At 35.7% G+C, this 22,075-nt stretch overlaps 2 protein-coding genes and 1 non-coding gene across 3 annotated transcripts in view; 2 read left to right on the top strand and 1 right to left on the bottom strand.

The window, feature by feature from the left end:
• Positions 1-7,269, top strand: part of LOC112043057 (exocyst complex component 2) — a 14,842-nt gene extending 7,573 nt beyond the window's left edge. Inside the window, exons 12-17 of the mRNA XM_024078321.2 lie at positions 565-759; positions 1,543-1,715; positions 2,121-2,352; positions 4,590-4,774; positions 5,537-5,596; positions 6,701-7,269. Of these exons, the coding sequence (XP_023934089.1) occupies positions 565-759; positions 1,543-1,715; positions 2,121-2,352; positions 4,590-4,774; positions 5,537-5,596; positions 6,701-6,788 (933 nt within the window). The 3' untranslated portion in view covers positions 6,789-7,269. The remainder of the gene's footprint in view (positions 1-564; positions 760-1,542; positions 1,716-2,120; positions 2,353-4,589; positions 4,775-5,536; positions 5,597-6,700) is intronic.
• LOC112043361 (U4 spliceosomal RNA) lies at positions 3,672-3,810 on the top strand. The gene has a single exon (XR_002886678.1). It is a non-coding gene; the product is annotated as a U4 spliceosomal RNA (small nuclear RNA).
• LOC112043040 (probable multidrug resistance-associated protein lethal(2)03659) lies at positions 7,176-22,075 on the bottom strand. Its single transcript, XM_052891564.1, has 29 exons — positions 21,913-22,075; positions 20,811-20,905; positions 20,101-20,257; positions 19,200-19,271; positions 18,415-18,616; positions 17,486-17,623; positions 17,107-17,191; positions 16,771-16,927; positions 16,042-16,255; positions 15,587-15,728; positions 15,104-15,187; positions 14,675-14,772; positions 14,384-14,540; positions 14,045-14,241; positions 13,887-13,969; positions 13,656-13,779; positions 13,429-13,584; positions 12,865-13,031; positions 12,404-12,583; positions 11,940-12,087; positions 11,685-11,835; positions 10,943-11,170; positions 10,403-10,563; positions 10,168-10,302; positions 9,919-10,074; positions 9,679-9,799; positions 8,701-8,939; positions 8,005-8,145; positions 7,176-7,296 (listed from the first exon to the last, which is right to left on the bottom strand). The coding sequence occupies exons 1-29, from the start codon at positions 21,987-21,989 to the stop codon at positions 7,267-7,269; spliced, it is 4,095 nt and encodes a 1,364-aa protein (XP_052747524.1). The 5' UTR covers positions 21,990-22,075; the 3' UTR covers positions 7,176-7,266.

Below are 22,075 nucleotides of genomic sequence, written 5' to 3'. Positions count from 1 at the left end.
ATAAGTGAGTATATTATTTTGACCCTGTAAGGTCATTGAAAGGACACTACAGTCCAGGGTAGGACCCAAACCACGCAAAATTACTATCGGACATCGCCTATGGTACGGGGCCTTCACCACCCTTGTAAGTGACCGATCGTAATTCCTTGTTATTGTTGATAGACGTTACCCAACTCAAGGGAACGCCCTGAAATACAAGGTTGAGTTCGTCACCTAATTAATAAACTTTATAATAATTATGAAATCAAGTTGCTGCTTAGGTATATGCTATCAGCTGACTGAGGTACTGAATAATAAACGTAACTTGACTCTCAATAAGTTTAATGTTATTTAATTTCAACTCACATACAATGACCAGTCCTGCTAGTTAATTCGCTAACTTTGACATATGTCATATACGAAATCGAGATTGTCAGTTAATTTGATGTTAACAATTTTGGACCATCTTTACTAATAGCTTTGTATTTATAATATGGAGGTCGCGTGAGTTTTACCCACCTCTTATTATTAATATAGATCATCGTCTATGGATTTTCAGTAAAGAAATCATATTGTATTTTCCAGCCACACCTTCTGGAAACATATCTAAACGACGCACTGTCCTCAATACACAAGTGCGTGTTCGCGAGCGGCAGGCGCGAGACGCCGCTACTGAGTGAAGGCAGCGAGCCTCTGGCGATACTGCAGAAACACACGCAACAAATACTGCTGGCGTTTGAACGAGTGCTTGAGGAGTTGGCGCTGCAGCAGGATGATCAGGTAATGTGGTTCTGATAGGACATAATTGTCTTTTCCGTAATAAGTGTGCTTTAGACCACACGACTGAAGTGAAACTACTTTCAAAAATAAAAACAAAGCGCCATCTATGACCCTCAGGAATTACTGTATAGCAAAAAGCTCTTCAAGTGTACAAAAAGGGTTTGTTTCAAAGTTCTATAGGGACGCAATCTACTGGAAGCTTAAAATAATAAACCTTCAAGTCAAGCAGTGAAGTAGTTACTTCAATAAATTAGACAAACTTGGCGATAATGCAGAAACACAGACCACCGACTGAAGTGAAACTTCTTTTAAAAATAAAAATAAAGCGCCATCTATGAGCCTCAGACATAATTGTATAGCAACAAGTTCTTGCAGTGTACAAAAAGAGTTTGTTTCAAAGTTTTCTAAGAACACAATTACTGGTATTTTAAAATAATAAATACTGTTTCACTGTGCCTGTAGGTGGCAGTAAGCATCTCTCGATTACAATTTTTCGTAACACATTCACCAGCTTACTCCTCAAGTCAGTCGGTGAAGAAGTTACTTCATTAAATTAGACAAACCTGACGATACCGCAGAAACACATGCAGCTAGCTGCTAGATGATCAGGTACATAATGTAACTTTGAACCTTAAAGACGCTTTCCGTAATGAAATAGTCAAACCTGGCGATACTACATACTTGAGAAAACAGTTGTTTTAAGCAGACAGACATTTTAATTTTATTTATATTTATTTATTAACTATAGATATGCGACTGACAAGGACTTGTACTTCGTTCCAGAATTTCAACACGACCAGTCTGTCAGTGGCGCTGGACCAGCCGCTGGAGGAGCCGCAGCGCGCGCTGGGCGACGGCAGAGTGCGCTCCTGTCAGCAGAGGCTGCTGATAGCGGCCAGCAATGCGCAGTACACGCGCCGCGTCACGCTGCCGGCTGTTGCTGCCTCCTTCCAGCAGTATGTATACAAGTATATGTATGTAGTCTGTCAGTGGCGCTGGACCAGCCGCTGGAGGAGCCGCAGCGCGCGCTTGGCGACAGTAGAGTGCGCTCCTGTCAGCAGAGGAGGAAGTATACTTTGATACAATTTATAACTACCTATCTTCTTATTATATAATGATTTATTTATTTTGCTATCCTCCTCGAAAAGCCGACAAACCCATGAGACAACGTCACCTAGGTCCGACAAAATACTCTCTACGTACGTTTCACCCCGAAACTGGAGTATCCTCAGAAGATGTTGACTATACAACGTGCATTTGCAAAGTATCTTCTGCTGATTCGGTAAACTTCATTATTAATTTTTAATCATATTTTCATGTCATTACATTTTTTACAATCGTATTTGTATTTTGATTTTCAGTTTCGAATTTCCAAAGCCGGTGCTGGCTTTGCAGACAACGAAGGAAGCTCTAAGCAATCTCGAGTCGAGGATCGCCGAGACGTACTTAGAGCTCAAGGGAGACCCACTCGTGGGCACGATAGAGCCCAGCATGTATATGGGCAGACACGAGATAGACCCAGATGCGATCGTCGACGATGCCCGCCCCTATGTCTACGAGATCATCAACAACCTCATTGCAGTGCATGCTGAGGTATGTAGTAGCTTTTGTGACAGTTCTGGGGAGGTATATTTTTTAATTCCTTACAAGTTAGCCCTTGACTACAATCTCATCTTGTGGTAAGTCATGATGCAATCTAAGATGTCGCTAAGATGCTTATTTCTGTCGCCAAACATCGTTACTGTGTTTTAGTTTGAATGCCATAGTTACTGGCAACAAGGTCATTAACCTGAAGAGTTAAACCTACGTCTCAGGTTGACGGAAACAAGGCAGCAATTGTAGGACGTTTTCAAATTTCCTGCGAAATGTTGCTCTGTTTATAGGTGATGGTTTTCCCACTTACCATCTGCATGGTTCATAAATTTTTACTATAGAGAAACCATAAACAAACAACTTTGTGTGTTGACTTAGTTCTACAGGTCTACCCTCTAATTAAACTATTGATCAAGTATAGCGGTGATACTATCAGATAAATAACCAGGATAAACTATCGTATGGCAGGAAGTCAACCACGAGCGATAGTTAATCTCGGACTGGCGACTGATACTAGTAGGGTTAAGGGATTTCTTTAAATTCTATAATTTAAAAAGATCCCTTAACCGTCCGTTAAAATTGAATAAAATGAATTGACTCGACTGAACTATTTACTACTTCTCGACTAAATTTGTGGTGTTCAGACACGTTTAGCAGCAAAATTTTACGCTACTAAACTAAACTGCTAAAGTAGTCTGAACAAGCCTTTAGTTTACTTGTCAAGTTGATTCGATACGACCACGTCGAAATATGTTAACTTGATGCACGGCTTGGGTGTTAGGTTAATTTGCGTTACGGAATTTCTTGATTCGGTCGCCGCGCTCAAAACCCGCGATGCTGTGCAATAGCTTAAAAACTAATTTACATGTACAAATAATAAATTATTATTTTTGTTTAAAATCTGAATGAATGAATGAATAAAATATATTTTATTGTATTATACTCTAATAATAATAAAAAATATATATAAGCACCAAATTAACATAAATATTAATGTACAATTAGCGGTCTTATCGCTATTGAGCGATCTCTTCTAGACTTCTAGACAATCAATCAAAAAAGAGAAAATAATGACAAGTAATAATGACGGGTGTACATATGTATAAAGAGAAATTAAATTACACATTAAACTTAGATAACCTATTAAATATATAGACACACAAATATACATACATATTACATACCTGTAATCTGTCTAGTTTATTTACAATAATTTTATTTCCTTCAGTTGTTCATAGATGGCGCATGCGTCGACTCACATCGCGCTAGCATTTGATCTATCCGAAAGTTGATATAGTTTCGGGCGGAACGCTGAAGTTAACTTTGCGCAGAGGCAATATCGTAACCAATGAGGTTAATCCGAGGTGCGATTATTGCTAGTTGAAAACTTTACCAATACCCCGCCTTGTGGTCGTGAAATACCGACCGCTATGGCAATTTTTGAACGGCCGTAAAGGCCTAAGAAATTATTTATCAAGTACCATACTATAGTGTCACTGTGTTACTGTGTGTGTGTACTCATTTTCTGTGTAATCATGTAATGGTATGATAAATAAAATAATAAATATTTTATAACGTTCTTGATATTAAAGCTATTATTTTGAAGTCTTTAGAATAATAGCTTAAATATCAAGACAAGTTTTGACTTTAAATTAAAGAGAAACGATTTCATTGTTTGTAATTTTTGGTTTGTTCCAAAACCGAAACTACTGAACCCGTGAACAGGTTTTAATTTTTTTTATTCTTTACAAGTTAGCCCTTGATTACAATCTCACCTGATCGTAAGTGATGATGCAATCTAAGATGGAAGCGGGCTAACTTGTTAGGAGGAGGTTGAAAATCCACACCCCTATCGGTTTCTACACGATACGGGGATATAATAATACAGGCAATATTATTATATCCCCGTATTCCTCCGCGAACGGGAACTTCGCGGGAAAAATTGCGTGGCGTCTGCTAATGGTCTTATAATGTTAAATTTATTCTAAATCCGCTTGGGTTATCCCGTTTTTGACGCCAATTGCCACGTAGGTACTACGCACAAAGTGAAGCTGTGAGGTTACTTGGATGAGTTTTGAAGCCTAAAGGGATGTACTCCGCATTCTAAACAAGCCTTCCCTGATGTGAATGAGTAATAATAGGCATATTATGATAATGATGATTGACAGGACATGAACTTCAATTGTTAGATGAAAGATCAGTTGAAATAATGATTATGACGGTGATTGTGATCGCAGGTGGACAGTATATGCGGCGCGTCGTGCTCGCGTTACGTGCGCGACATCAGCGAGACTGTGTGCGAGGAAGTGTCGCGGCTGTGGCACGGCGCAAGGCCTACGTCTCGCGCGGCTGTGTTCCGCGCGCGCCTCGAGACCACCCTGCTGAGGATGGCGTGCGCCTCACACCTCACTGTGAAAGCTGAGTGAGTATACATCTGCGGCGCGTCGTGCTCGCGATACGTGCGCGACATCAGCGAGACTGTGTGCGAGGAAGTGTCGCGATAATAATATCTTTAGAATTGTTGTTTACTAGCGGACGCCTGCGACTTCGTCCGCGTGGAAATCAATGTAAACTTTCAAGTCCTATTTCACCACTATAGGGGATTAATTTTAAAAATTTTTGAACTATATTATATTTCGTAATTTTTCATGATTTATGAACAAATTTTTAAAACTGTAACTCTAAAAATGAAGGACTTGGCATACAAAATTTTTAACCCCTATTTCACCCCCTTTTCATTTTAAATTCGCATTAAAAGTATCCTATAACCTTCTCCGTATTATGGTCTTACACCGTGCCAAGTTTCATTTGAATTAATTCAGTAGTTTCAGCGTGATGCCCGAATAACAAAAAAACACGGACCGACAGATAGATAAAAAATCGAAAAAAAATATTTTTAGCTTCTGTATAGATTATATGTATAATGCTCCCCAACATTTTTTTTTAATATATCTTCAATGTACAGAATGTACAAAATGTACAGAATTCGTATTATAAGTATAGATTCTTGATGGCGCAGTCGTCCGTTATGCCACGGTAACGTTTGTTGTTACAAATGGCATAAGTAAAATCTCTAATTGCGAAATAATGTATAGAATTCGACCAGTTTTATTATAAGTATAGATTAAAAATAAGATACAATGTTTGCAACATAGACCTTAAAAGGATAATTTCTGTTTTGCAGCGATTATCTTGTGAAAACGTTGGAGGCTTTGGAGTTACGAGAAACTGAAGAAGAAAAAAAGTGAGTATACACTTTACCTTACACTTTTTGTAAGACTTAAAATAAATTCAAGAGAGAAATTACTTTAAAAATAAATAGTTATAAAACAGTAAATATTATATTTAATCCATACGAATTTAAAATAAAAGTCATAGTCCAACTATTCCAACCAACTATTTGAACACACAAACAGTTTTAATGTTCTTTGTAAAAAATATAATGGAACAAAATAATATTACTTCAGATTGGTTTATATAAACAACGAGATCGGGCATAAAAAATATATACCCTGTGTCTGTTATTTAATTGGGATAAGCAATAACTGTTACAAAGTATTCACATTGACACATTGCTTTTAGATTGCCTAGATAAATTGCGGCCGGATAGTTTTAAACGATTATTATTTTTTTAAATTTATTTAATCTTCTTCATTGGTTAATTAAAAAAAAGTACACTAGTTAATAGAATATACCCAAATGAATTAAAAAAGTAAAGGTTGCCTGCTTTCACCTGGGGCTGCCAGATAAAAACAGTTAAGTAATGTTATTTATTTAGCCTCATCAGTTATTTAGTCGTCTAATAAATCAAATGAAAGCTTATTTTGTGCTCAATTTAACTGTATGAAGTTGCCTTTGATCTACTTCATGGTTTCCTAGATTTTGCCGCAATTTAACTAGGCAACCTATTTGCAATATGTAACTGTGAACATTATCTGTCATTTATTTCATAGCACTAATGAATAAGAGCCGTGATAGCCCAGTGGATATGACCTCTGCCTGCGATTCCGGAGGGTGTGGGTTCGAATCCGGTCCGGGGCATGCACCTCCAACTTTTCAGTTGTGTGCATTTTAAGAAATTAAATATCACGTGTCTCAATCGGTGAAGGAAAACATCGTGAGGAAACCTGCATACCAGAGAATTTTCTTAATTCTCTGAGTGTGTGAAGTCTGCCAATCCGCATTGGGCCAGCGTGGTGGACTATTGGCCTAACCCTTCTCATTCTGAGAAGAGACTCGTGCTCAGCAGTGAGCCGAATATGGGTTGATGACGACGACGAATGAATAACAGATGGGGTATATATTTCTAATGCCAGATCTTAGACCAACGAAAATAATTCTTTTGCAGGCGCATGGAAACAATCATACAAAACATTAAAAAGCGGATGGAGTTACAACTGTCTAGCCTTAACAGTTGTAATATTGAGACTGTTTGAATTAGGCTTTACGAGTAAATGCAGCAGGATTCTTTGTAACTCGCTTGTATAAAAAACGCGTGAATGAGCATTGTGTTCATTTACCATTATTGTATAATCGAATATGATATTCATATATTATTGTTATTTAGTACTTATTTGTATAATGCCAGCCACTAACGATCAAGTAATCTCACATGCCTGCAGCACTAACGGTCCTATAAAACTGATCGTGTGTTGGTCGCGATGTGCATGATGTCATGTGAGATTACTTGATCGTCAGTGGCTAACTTATTTATATATAAACGGCAGTATTTAGGAATACTTATTAATATTATGAAAAATGTGAATTTTATTTAATTATTGATAGTAAACTAAGTTTATTAAAAAATATATTTTAATTAATTATGCTGGCCACAAAAGACATTGTAAATACACAAATAATAATTATAAATGCGTGTTTAAAAATATTATTAAGAGAATAAAATAATTTATATTATTATTCGCCTTGTTTAATTTTCTTGTAATTCTGAAACAAATTAATAATAATCATTAATTAATCTTCTACAAACATTTCACTGCACTGTTAGCAAAGTAAGAGATCTAAAAGATGAATTTCACTTTACTTTCAATAATAATAATTATTTTTGACTTAAAGTTTGGAGCTTACTATAGCTGTTTATCACAGAATATAAAGCTAACGCTGTAGCAATAGAAGGACCAAGGGGGCAGTGCCCGCGTATCCTCATATATGCAGACGTACGCTTATTATTTGTGTTATATAAAATAGACTTTAATAACAGTTACAGACAGTAAACTTTAGTTAGTACTATAGCACTGTTTCCTTGTACTAAACAAGTTAAGTACTAAGTAAAGTTTACTCTAAATGAGCTCTATTAGAATCTATAAATTCGATTTTCTCGAGAAAACTAGTTCAAATGGAACGTTTGCGAAAGAAGTCTTTATATCAGTGTTTAAAAGATAATAAGTAGTTGTAAAGAATAAACAATTTTCAACTCTAATTAATTTTGCATTGTACATCTTCACGCACGATGTTCCTAAACGTCTATTTACGTAAATTAGGTTCTCATCGCACGATACCGAAATTTGGATAGAGAAAAATTTGGCTTATCTTCATTCAGATTCAGATAAAAGATAGCTAGAATTATGTTTTCAACTTTAACCGTTCCCGGGAGTCTGATAAAGTATCAGAATAGGTACATAAATGAGCACGTACCTCAGCAGCGGCTCTGTGCAAGAGCTGTGACATGGCGGGGCCGGTCTCGGAGACCATCTTGCGAAAGTATCCCTTCTTATTTTGCAACAATATGTGCGGATGGTCAAACTCGACAAGATGACCCGCGTCTAGCACCAAAATCTGTTAACATTAAAAAAGACGAGTGTTCTTTAGACCACACGAACATAATTTTAATTACTATTTTTACTATTTTTGTATTGTTAATATTATTGTTTGTTTTACACTGGGTTTTTACCTTTAAATAAACTATTATTATTATTATAATACACGAAAGAGAAACTTAAAAATTAGTAGCGTTTAGTAGCGCCATCTCTTGGGTCGGACTTGCTTCACGAGCTCCTAATAGTCATTTTATGCCGTTAAAAGACTAAACGGATTCGGCGCTGGCTTGTGTTGTGTCGTAATTTAGCAATGTTATCGTAAAGAAATTTCACTTAAATAAATATCTCTTTCTACTTTCAAATTATTTTGCATAATATCTGAGAATTTTCTTAATTCTCTCCGTGTGTAAAGTACTTTACTACTACTTTTTTTTACTATTTTTTATTTAAATTGGTATGTTTCGGACCCTTTTCCCTAGTATACAAAATTAATATTATTTATATTAAATTTGATATGAATCAACTAGCCTTTTGTAGGTTTAATGTAGTATGAGAGGTTATAAATTCCATATACCTTGTCAGAATCAATGACTGTGTTTAGTCTATGAGCCACAGTAAGTACAGTACAATTCCTGAAATGTTCTCTAATAGCCGTTTGTATGAGCGCGTCGGTTTGTGCGTCCACGTTCGCTGTCGCTTCATCAAGTAAGAGTATTTTGTCGTTGTTGACGATAGCACGCGCCAAGCATACAAGCTGGCGTTCCCCCACGCTGAAGTTAGAGCCACAGTCCATTACTTGTTTGTATAGAGCCTCTGAAAAGAGCCATTGAACTTTATTTATAATATTGCCTTAGGCCTAAAGGTTATATGCTATAGACATGTCATTGGCGCTTCGAAATTGAGGAGAACGAAGGCGCCTAATTGTCTTAATTTCATTTAGTCGCGTAGTAAACAATAAAAGTTATTTAAGCATATAATATCTAAATATTGTCTGCAATGTCGAGTTCTGTCTTAAGGAATGTAAAAACTATATATATTGTAAGTAAAATAACACCATAGATTTACACAAAATTGTGCATGTGTGCGCTCACTGGAGTTCATAAATACAGATTACTTTTTGCGGTGATATTTCAGGCAAATAACATAAAACCTATACTTATCGTTGCTTTGGCCAAATAACAAAATATTTATTCATGACAATACTGCTTAAACCATGGATATACCCCCTAAAAATTGACCGAAGGCTACCAATAAGTAATTATGCAAAAATCGGCTCTAACAACGTAAACTTAGGGGTTTACGTTAATTTTGTGCAAAATAGATACAGACATTTAAAAAAAAGTAGTAATCTTCTCGGGAGATAATTTTGTTATCAGACGCACCAAAGGCAGAAGCATTGATTTTTTGGAAAACGTCCTAACAACACCTACCATCATTATTCGCTACGGTCATAATTTTGTCCGACATGCCATGAATATCACATACAGGTTGAGCAGTATGGTTTTGAATAGATATTTTTACTCAATCAACATTCTGTATAACTTATTCTTACCAACCCCTTCCTCTTCTGTAAGTAGTTCAACTTTGTCAAGAGCTCTTAACAATATGTCATCTTGGTACTCATTAAATGGATCTAAATTCTTTCTCAGAGAACCACTAAATAAGACGGGTTCCTGAAATTAAAGTCACTCGAAAATTGATTATGCTCATAAATAAATCTATGTAAGAATCTTTTTCGGTGATGTTTGACAAGAGATCTTTTTAGTTTAATGTGGATTTATAACGTGCTTACTTGAGGTATTATAGATATTTTCTGCCTCAAATACTTTAATCCAATAGACGTGATGTCTATACCATCAATATAGATACTTCCTTCTAAATAAGCCAGTCGGAACAAAGCTTGAATTATCGACGATTTGCCTGCACCAGTCCTTCCGACGACACCAATCTGTAATAATTTGTGCAAACAACAAATTACTAAAAATCCAGTGAATCCTAAACGTAAGTCTATAGACATAGGAGTAGATACGTTTCGTCTAACCTTTTCTTGTGGTAGAATAATAAACTGCAAATCATGTAGGACTTTGTTGTCAGTTATTGAATATCTCAAACTAACATGCTCAAATTTTATTGCTCCTTCAGTTGGCCATTTTTTGGGAGGCTCCGCGTCTGGCGTCTATTTAAGAAATGTTTGATTTTTAAATAATTCTTACATTTTATACGCATATTTATGAAGGATATTCATTCATATATGTGTTTAATAATTGAATTCTCACGTCAGATAATGTCTCTTGTGGTAACTTAGTGTATTCCATTACTCTTTCTACGCTGGTCATCTGATTTTCCATTTCCGCGGATTGTCGCATGCCCCATTGAAAAATGCCGGTTAGTGATATTGATTGGGTTATTATGAGTCCGACATTACTGCCTTCTATGTCTGTTGGAAAATTAATTCTTAAAATGAACGCCTTAATGCTTAATTATGCCTCTACAATACTCTATATTGAAAACATTATAAAGAAATTTTTGCAAATGATTCAGGAATCTCTGCAACCTAAAGGAAATTTTATTTCACCTTCCAATGAAGTAAATAAACACTTTTATTTATGTTTATAAGAATAGAAAAATAGCCTCAGAAAAGGTGAAAATAGAAGTTTTTAAAAACTGTATACGAGTAAAATCCATATCCAAACTAAATTTTATTTTGAAAATTCAGAAGATCTTTCAGAAAACAAATTCCTTTTTTCCAAGTTTCCAATAAAATGTACATCATGACTAATAGCAGATTACAAAAACAAGTCAAATGAAGTTCTAACCAGTTTTCATTAAACAACTGAAGGTCACGCATATAATGAACAATAAACAGATGACATCGAGAAAGTAGCCAAATGCGCGACTGCATGTGATGAAGAGGTACCACGCCGCGCTGTGCAAGTCCTGGTGACGATCGAACTCCTGGGCGAGCAGCAACTCCGCGCCGAACGATCGGATAGTTGGCAGGCCTTGTATTGTTGCGTTTACGTGGCTGAATACGGGACTTCGAGCTAGCAAAACAATATCAAAAAAATATTTTTTATCTAAAGAAGAGTCAATTCCTAGTGTTGTCTGTTTTGTTTTGATTTTTGAAATGATAACTCTTTATGGGTTGGTAAACGCGTTACGGCGCCTATTTTGTTACCTATTTTGGTCTATAATATCAACTCATCAAAATAAAAAACAAATCAATTGACATAATGTCATCCACATACTATGATTAAACTACAAATGTCATCCGATGCTTATTGGTGGATATCATAGTATCGAGATGGCACTTTATCCATTGACTTATTGTCCACTTCAATAACTTGATAATAATAAAGACCAAAATAGTGAATAGGCCAGCTATTATGTTGTTGCTGTCAAAATATTCTTCACACCTCTTCGACCATTCTCTGTCTAATATAAACAATTTGAATATTAAATAGTTCAACTAAGATTTATTAGTTATCACTTCTGTCGAGCGTCCCGAAACGAACACTTTTTTTACAAATCCAAATCCAAAAAGATGTTGAGGCATACTTATCCCTTCCAGTCGTTTTATCGCACCAGTCGTTCGGACGTAGATTAGACGAAAAATGTAAAATATAATCAGCGCCGCTGCTATTGGTATTAGAAGAGCCATCTCTGACATCAATATCACTATCAGAACGCCCGCTAAATTTAACATAATCTGAAAATGTACTGTTATTTTGAAATTGACTATACTGCATGTCGTGGTCACGCATAAATAATTCCAAAGATTATAAGTATAATACTTAAAATAAAAAACCTCGCCTGAAAGCAGTCCAGCATAGCTTGAGGAAGCAATTCATCCACTGAGCCCATATCTTTGCTAAAACGATTCAATATTCTTCCTGAAGGGTTGGTGTGAAAGAAGCTCATCGGTGAAAGTGATATCCTCTCAAACATGTTGTCATGTAATCTAAGAATTATAATAATTAAAATATTTTTTTATTCGCTTATAAACTTTGATTCGTCAAAAAATCGAAATAAATTATTAACATATTTTTTTTTTAAAAAACAATCAACGTCGTCATCATGTTTATTTATTAGCACCCTCTCAACAATTTTAAACTTAAATACATTAAAAAAGTATAAAAATTAAGAGACCTATAAATTGTCTTGCTTTTTAACATAAGCCTGCCCTAAGAACTTCGATTAAATTGCACCTAAATACTGTATATTGTATCTTAAAAGATATTGTTCAATATTAATCAAATGATCATAAAATTACAAACTTAATCGAAGACTTCATGCACAGAGAGAAGAATAGAAATGCTCTAATCAAAGCGACAGCAACTGTTGCTATGGTTAGCACGCCAAATATTAGGGCAAAATCCCTTCGTCTCAAACCGTATTGTGACCACAGGAGATTGTCCATTGTGGTATCACCAGTTAAATGATCCTCTGCATCACTCCTGAAATTAATCAAAGTGAAGAAAATATCAAAATGAAGAAAAGATGGCTTTCTGGAACTACACAATAATGTTTCGTCGGGTCTGCTGAGTATTGCTTCTAGAATCCGTTATTTTTTTGGGGAGATTCTAAATAAAAGATTTATTCATCGTTAAAAGAGTACTAAAGAAATTGTTAAATTAAGATAAGCTTTTCTAGCGAAATTATCTTAATGAGGATAAGAATAAGGCATTACAAATAAAAAAGTTGTATTGAAAAGTTAGCGAATATTTGTTTACTTTACCATCGACTTATCCAATAATCACTTGCGCTGGCAAAGAACTGTGCCAAAACAAACATACAAAATACAAGGAAAACGAAAATACAAGCCGAATCCGCCAAAAAGTATTCCTTGTAAACTGATCCTTTCACTCTACCCACCATTTGTGTCTCTTCTTCCTGTTTTTGATCCTGCAAATATCAACTTAGTTACCCCTTCTTACAATGGATTATGTTTATTTTTATAAAGCTAAAGAGTTTGTTTGTTTGTTTCAACACGCTAATTTCAGGAACTACTGGTCCGATTTGAAAAACTTCTTTCAGTGTTAGTTTTAGATTTATCGAGCAAAGCTATATGATGTTGGTAATCCCCGTATACCTACGGGAGCTCACGCGCGGTCTCACCCGCGTGGTTTCCCACGCGGGTGAGACCGCGCGGCGTCAGCTAGTTAGGTATAATTTACGAAAGAATATTTAGATCTTTGAGTAGTATTTTTGTATTATAGTCTCAGAATCCCGTTTTAATATACGGAATATACGAGTAATTAGAAAAAATATAATTAGAATGTGATTAAAAAATACTGCTTACTGTTAAATCGAATATCATTGACCAATGGGACCAATGAGAACGCTTTAAATTGAGAGTGCTAGTGGCTTGTAAAAACTTGCTCGGCGATGAAGGATCTTCTTTACGCATTTCGTGAGATTTGTCTTGCATCAATTGGATTATTGCTAAATCTTGTTTCTAAACCAACACGTTCGCCATTATTTATATTATTATTTATGTATTTTTTATAAATGTGTGAAATAACTTACACTCAAATCATTATAGTCTCCTTCAGCGATAATTTTGCCTTTTTCCAGTATAACAATTTGGTCGACAGACTTTATAAATTGTAACTGATGGGTAACTAACACCACTGTCTTATCCTCCAAGAATCTGAAAACGTTTCAGACGTCATATCCTTCAAAAGTAACCCTAACCTCTATTAAAACAGGTTTAGCAATTTATATCTATGCCTATGCCTACTATGTTTATAAACTTACCGTTTTATGCAATTTTCGAAAATATGTCTTGCGACCTGTGTATCCACTGCCGATAATGGGTCATCTAGCAAATATATGTCAGCCTGAAATGTTTTTCGATTATTTGGATACAGTACGTATTATTTTTTAAACATAACATATTTTAGTATTACCATTACCTCTTTATACACAGCTCGTGCTAGGTTTATCCTGGCGCGTTGTCCCCCACTGAGAGAGACACCACGTTCTCCAACGATGGTTTTGTCTCCATGTGGAAACAAAGAAATGTCTCTTTCCAGTGCACAAACCTTGCAGACCTCCATGTAGCGAGATTTTACGAATGGCTGCCCAAAAAGGATGTTTTGGCGAACCGATCCTATAAAGTGTTTTGAAAATGTCTTGAATTTTTGGAAATCCTATTCCTAAGGTAAGGTAAGTGAGTAGGTAGGTGCGTAATATGTATGAATTGTATAGATTTCATCATGCATAACAGATATAGAGAATTAAAGCCGACTCACCCACAAAAAACCAAGGATCCTGACTAGCATAACTCACACTGCCCATAACTTTCATATTGCCAGTTAAACAAGGCAGTTCGCTTAGCATCATTTGAAGTAAAGTAGACTTGCCAGAGCCTACTGCTCCTATGATAGTTGTTAATGATCCATCACAAATCTGCATCAAAATAACATTCGACGTCAGTGATCATTGGCATCAAAAGTGATGCCAGACCATCGTCAATTTATAAAAGCTGAAAGTTGGTCAGCAATGTGTACATTACTATTAAATCTTTTTTAAACATTACTTACATTCAAAGTAATATCCTGGACATCGTCACGCATTGCTGATTTGATCCAACGGCTGCAAGCGTCGTTGAACCTGATAGCTATATCATCTTTACGTAGTTCTATTTGATAGAAATATAAAAAAATAGTTATAGTTCATTAAATTAATAATGGGTTAATTATCTTAAAGATAAGGTAGTTAAAAACAAATTGGGCTTTTCTTTGTTCCAACAACCCTAGTGCTTCGGAGGGCCCTGTCGTTGGTTCCGTTCATTGTTATTATTAACATCTGCCTGAAGACTGGGTCGCCCTCTCCTAAAGGCTATAAAAAAAGATAAGAGATAATCTCTTTGCCTGTACCTAATACTTGGGTCATTAAAAATTGGATAAATGAAGGATGTTGAAGAATGTATTGATAATTCAAATATTTTTATAATATTAAGGTTAAGTCACCTTTAGGTTTGTCCTGGGGCTTAATGCTGGGAGTGCTAGGTTCTGCTCTACGTGAACGTTTTACAGGCGGTCGTACTGGATTTACTAAGGATTTTACCAAAATAATTTTATTATTAATTCCAGGCTGTAGAGAGTTCATAGAAGGGTATGTGACTGATAACGTCTTATGATACCTATCTAAATTCACTATTACTCAACTGATTATCAAAGCATAAAAGTTGTCTGGGATTAAAAGACCATAGGTCGACACTTACACGGGGACTTTTACTGAATCCTTTCCACAGGGTGGAAGTCGCGGTCAATATGTATTAGTGTGATAGAACCTCAATAAAATACGAGTATCCAGGTATATTTACGTATAGAAAATATCTAGGGCTACCATTTGACTAGATAAACCCGGTTCTAGACCATGTTTTAGAGGAATTTAGGTTTCTTAGTAACTGACATACATATTGATGAATTTGTAGAATTTTGGTAACTAACATGGTATGGTGACGCGTTTTTTTGGTTTATATGGAGTAGGAGTTGGAGGTTGTTCACTTGATTGGGCCCTAGGTGGAAGTTGACACTCCTCGCTTAGCAAAAAATCATTGATTCTCTGAATAGCAACATTCATTTCTGCGATCTGAAAATTATTTAAAAAAATATTATATTATGTATTTTAAAATTTTAGAAACTGATGATGATATTAAATACGGATAATTGACTCGTGAACGTAGCAATGGATTGATGATGAATGGATCTTAACGAGATGCTACGGATGGTTGCCAGGAAGTGATTTTGTGCTGTGGGTATTATGCAAGATATACCTACAAATTAAATTTTCGTTGCTTCGCGTTAGTAATTCGAATAATTTTCAGAGTAGACTTTTGCGTGCCTATTTCAAAACAAATACCTAAACTAACCATTTCCGTTCTATAGTGAAATAAAGCTCTTACTTGTCCAACAGCCTGTGGAAAGAACAGCGTCATAGTTTGCTTCAGGATATTGTAGTAACAGGTGAGAAAGAAGACGTTTTCAACCGTGATCCGGTTCACATACACCACGTAGAGCAGCACTGTGATGAAGATGCTGAACCGGGCCGTGAACATGATGAACGACATTACGATCCCCCGAATATATGACGTGATTTTAATGTAATGCACCTCTTGCCTACAAAAAGCGGGATACTGATAGTAAAAGATCTCCGTGATTATAGAGGATGCTCGAGAGTATTTCCCATAACTTCCAGATGTTGACCAGTCCACTTATAGGAGGCGAACTGCATAACTAATAATTTTTAACTAAAAAATAAAAACTTTTTATGTTACAAAGTAATTCAAATAATTCCGACTATCCATGTAACACATGCCTTTGTCAATCCTTGCATTTTTGCAATGGTTATTTTAAGATCTATTTACAAAAGATATATTATTTACTCCGAAAATTTAGAAGACATGTTCTTTAAACAATTTTAAATAATTTTCGGTAAAGAATGTAACCCCAGAGTTATGGGAAATACTCCCCAGCACCCTGTATAAAAGCTGAAAAGTCAGCCCTCGCTTCTAGTTAAGGTACGATAGGCAAATATGGAGTCTGGCTAAGTGTCCTACCTACGTCTAGGGAAATATTAATATCTCAAATTATCCCGAAAAATTTGCTTTTTATCAAGCAGATATACGGATTACCTTCTAACGATATCAATGATCTTCCTGAAGGGTTTTTCCCATGTGTACATTTTGATGACCTCAATGCCCATAACTATTTCCTCCATTAACCTCACTCTTTCATCTGATTTTAAAGCTGTTTTTCTACGATAGTAAGATGTACCAGTTCCGAGGAATACTGAAAACGTATACTATTAGGAAACGTCGATCAATGAAGTGAAAAGTGTACGCGCAATTCCAAAACGCCTGGAATTAGGGTTGCCAGGTCGGCAAACCTAGTAGCCGGACACATCAGCCAGTTTGGCTGGATTTGGGTATGAAAGGAAGATTCTGTTTTAAAATAGTTTTACGACTCACTTTGGAATGGTACCACAGCCACAACCATCAGTGTACCATACACCGCAGACATGCCCATCTCCCGGTATAAATATAGGGTCATAAGCTTAAAAAAAATAACATTTATTAGTAATAATTTTCGAGGCAGTGATTATTACGTACGTAGGTATATGTACCGCGTTCGCTCTATTTGTACTTTATGACAATTTCATAAGTTTGATGAGAACTTTTTACAATTTCATTGTAATGTGTGGACGTCCGTTCAAGTTTGGCTGACCTCTACTTTGACAAAAGTTAGTTTTTTGTTAGACGTTACAACTTTTGGGTTTTTATCCTACTCTTAAAGATTATCTACTGAAATCATACGGTTATTTAAGTACAGAAAAAATCGATGACGTACCAAAGTTTCGATAGGACCTATCCACAAGTAATGGATGAAAAGTGGTCCAGAATCGAACCGGTTCACGTCATTTGCCATCAAATTAACGACCAATCCACCTCGGTTTTCAGACATCGCTTGAAGATTCACTTTTAATGCCTGTAAATAGAAAATGGTTATCTATACTTATAATAAATCTGTAGAGAGGTCAATTCCGTACATGAAAATATATATTTCCAAAATTACTATCAGCAGGTGATTAGTGATCGATACTGATGCTAGAATGCAATTAGTAAAATTTTTGTCTGTCTGTATGTTCGTTATAAAAACAAAAACTACTCGACAGATTTTAACGAAACTTGGTACAATTATTCTTTATACTCCTGGGCAGGTTATAGTATACCTGTTTTTATCACGTTACGATCAATAGGAGCAGAGCAGTGAATGGAAATGTTGGGAAAACGGGAGAAGTTACTCCATTTTTACAGCGATAGAGACTACTGTAACGGCTGGATTAAAGAGATCTAAGGGCGGACGAAGTTGCGGGCGCTCGCTAGTTAAGACCATGATTGTCGAGTCGATTTAACTATAAATATCGACTTTAATAAGACACTAGCAGACGCCACGCGGTTTCATCCGCGTAGATACCGTTACCGTAGGAATACTAGCTTCTCAACGGTGAAAGAATTAGGTAGGTAGGTACCTATATAGAATATTTATTCCATTATCAACCCATATTCGGCTCACTGCTGAGCTCGAGTCTCCTCTCAGAATGAGAGGGGTTAGGCCAGTAGTCCACCACGCTGGCCCAATGCGGATTGGCAGACTTCACACACGCAGAAAATTAGGAAAATTCTCTTGTATGCAGGTTTCCTCACGATGTTTTCCTTCACCGTTTGAAACACGTGATATTTTAATTACTTATATTTATTACTAGGAATATTTATTACCTTTCTATAAATGAGACTGCAAACTCCAACACGCATTTTCATACCTAAATGCATCACTGCCATCATGAAAGGATGCTGCACTAAAACGTTCACCATGCTACAGAACACTATGCCAAAGGAGAAAAACACCGCCTCTCCCCACGTTATACCACTGGAGTTGTCGTAGTAATTGAATAGGCGGGTAAAATACGTATTGCTTGCTCTGAAAAATATAAAGCAGTAAGATAGAAGGAATTTAGTAAGTAGGTTCCTCTAAATAGTAGAAGCTATATTCTGCAGTAGGTAGGTACCTACTCAATAAGCCGTTTAAATCATATTTAGGATTTTCAGACAGTTCTTTCAGAAACAGTTTTAATTTATTACATTTAGAGAAAATGTTTAGGGCCATATTTGCCGCCCTAGGCTCCAGCATACTCAGCCTACTGGTAATTCCACCACTGATTTTAGTATATTCGATTTGATCAAATTCAAATTTAGAATTCATTTATTTCAATTAGGCTTATTTTACAAGCACTTTGGAAACGTCAAATTATGTTATGATTAGCTGACGCCGCGCGGTTTCACCCGCGTGGTCCCCGTTTCCGTAGGAATACAGAAATAATATATAGCCTATAACCTTTCTTGATATATGGGCTATCTAACAAAATTTGAAATTAAAGTTACGAGGGTTCCAAGTGGGCGCCTTGGTCCGATCAAATTGTTTTAAATTAACTTAAAATTAAAAATTAAAGTACCTACTTAGGTACTTTAATTTTTAGATAAGTACAGTCTAAGTGTCTACTTACGTGCTGTTGTAGAAATCCTGAGCAGGACTATAATAACGGAGCAATAAACCAAGGAATAATGGTTGCTGCAATCTAAACAAGCAATACAATTATTAATATATTTTTAAAACGTTATTACCCGACTGCAAGAAGGGTTATGTTTTTCGCGCGTATCTTGTATGTATGTATGTATGTATGTAATATTCTTTATTACCTCATATCTTCCAAACAGCTGGACGGATTTACGTAATTAAGATATCATTAGATTAGTCTTAATAACCCAAGTGTTCTTAGATAGGTGAAATTAAAAAAAAAAACAACAAGACGACTGTGAGACGCTATAGACTCGAGATGGAAAAAAAATTTTTTTTTTTACTATTGCAACATGGGTATCAAAATCAAGGGCTTTTTGTGAGGAATTCAAAATGGTATATCATAGCCATGTTAAAAAAACTATAATTAGAAAAACGTTATTTATTAATTGTCTATACAAAATACGCGAGGCGGATGACTATAATTTACGTACATTATCGTACTTTGTAACATGTAACCATCAAATAAATCCGAAATTCACCATCTATCGTAACTAAAAAGGTGTGAAATAAATAAATTAATGAAACAAATAAAAAAACCCGACTGCATAAATTATACAAAAACTGAAAAGAAAAAAAACAAGCTCAATCCAGAAGTGTAGAAAGCAATTAGAAAACAGTCGGGACCTGTAAAAAAATGTAGACGAAAATCATTCTATTCAATATAATAGGTCCCGACTGTTTTTTAATTGCTTTCTACACTTCTGGGCTGAGCTTGTTTTTTTTCTTTTCAGTTTTTGTATAATTTATGCAGTCGGGTTTTTTTATTTGTTTAATTAATTTATTAAACCTACCTATAGCGTTTCTGTGGTATAGCCAATAAAACTTACCTGATCAAAAACTCCATAGCGGCTAGAATTAGTCCATAAAGCAGAAGCTCAAAACCAAACACCTTGTACAATACTTTCCTCAGACTCGGTTTCCTGTCTCCATTCGGAAACCCAGAGTTTTCAACCTCCTGCTCCCATGCGATTTGCATTGCATCTCCTAAAATAGTTCATAGCGAAAGCAAATATTTAATTATTTATCTTCTCTATTTACCACAACCTGTCATGCTGCCCATGCTGACTCATATCTATAGGCGAATTGTTATTTTCCTACATTTGTTTGATGGTAGATATCTGCCCATATTAAACATTGATATTTTCTAAAAAATTCGACGATTTAAATGCCTGCCTCTAATTAGCTAGATGATCATTTAAGGCGACAGGTAGGTACCTGCACTTACACCATTTCAAAGGTTAGTTATACAGTATACTCGTATGATCAGTAGGTAGTGGAAGTAGGTATACAGGCTGTCGATTAATTGAAATCCCCTGGACTTTCACGTGCCTACCTTGTTAATGAGATTTCTGTCTTAGAAACGTTAACTCTCGCACTCGGAATACGTTCTTAAAGACTTCTTTATTCCATGTAAGAACAAAAGTAGGTACTCAAGCATCATAAGAAGCCTGCTCCTTCTCCTTTGTAACAAAATAAATCTTTAAATTGTTAAACATGATATTTTGAGAGTGTACTCCTTTGATTAGTGTACTCGTACCTAAAACGTCTGATCGATGCTCGGGCAACGGTGCGTAGAGATCTCTTTCCTTGATGTCCCGGGTATATCCAAGCATGAACGTCTCTAATGTCCACCTGTATCAAAATATATTTTTTTAAGTCACCATACCATTAGATATCTATTAGCGTACCTATAGTTACCTCATCTATAGCTAGGTACTCGTATCTACAAGATTTTCATTTTCTTCAAAATTCATTAAATTTGATACAAAGAGAGATATGGATCAAGTTAATTTAAGTTCTCCATTCTGTTTATACCTACGTAGATACCTACTTACCTGTATATTTAGTTACAATTTTACATATCAAAAACATTATAGGTTGGCAATATCTAAGTATTCCTACCTAAATTAGGTTTTCGTACAAAAGGCACGTTCGTACCTACGTGCTTCCTATAATCTTTACACGATTTCATAAAGTCTGACTCTTGCGCTCAATTACATATTGTAAGACACCTGTCTCAATTATAGTTTCATTGCTAGGTTTCCCTCAAATCCGAGAGTAAGGTACGTATAGTGCAATCTGCAACTAGTGAAACATGGGCCACAATCGATTGAATCGCGATCGCGGCCTTGTAGTCTTTAAACTTACCGACTGAGATCAAGAAGCAAATATACCTAATGTATTGTATAAGTACCTAACCTATTTATTTGTAAATGCATGAGTAAAAAATACATAAATAACTATTGCGACTGACTTAGATCTGGAAGGACTACAGCGATTTTTATTACCTACTGACGCAAAAAAAGTATTGATGCTTTTCGGCCTGGCTGGTGAAATTAATAGCACAGCAAACAAGGCTTATTAATGAGTACGGCCTACGGGTAGGTACTATGGCCTTAGATCCAGTATTCTTAGATTTACGGCACTATTATATATTGGCACTAGCCCGTCAATCTAAGAATACTGGAACAGCTACGTACCTACCCTACCATCCACCTACCTATTCCTTTTATGCCAATTTAATTAACATTTTACTCTAATTTCAAAGTAATTTTTATCTAATCCAGATGTATCGAGAATCTGCTTAGTTGTTTATCTGGTCTGTCTAGGTCTTGGCTATGTGGGAAATGGGAACTTACCCAAAAGTTAACACAGAAAATAGGTTTGCCTTATGGCGTGGATTTGCTAGCCTTCTCTGCTTCGGTCCTGTATCCATAATTATACGTTTATCGTTAACAATTTTTAGTTATACATTAGGTAAATAGGTACTTACGAGTATGTATTATAATCGAGTTGGTCTTG

This window comes from Bicyclus anynana, chromosome 4, assembly GCF_947172395.1.
Source record: "Bicyclus anynana chromosome 4, ilBicAnyn1.1, whole genome shotgun sequence".
Classification (NCBI taxonomy): Eukaryota; Metazoa; Arthropoda; class Insecta; order Lepidoptera; family Nymphalidae; genus Bicyclus; species Bicyclus anynana.
The sequence above is the reverse complement of the archived record's forward strand: the minus strand, read 5'-3'. Positions and strand labels throughout refer to the sequence as shown.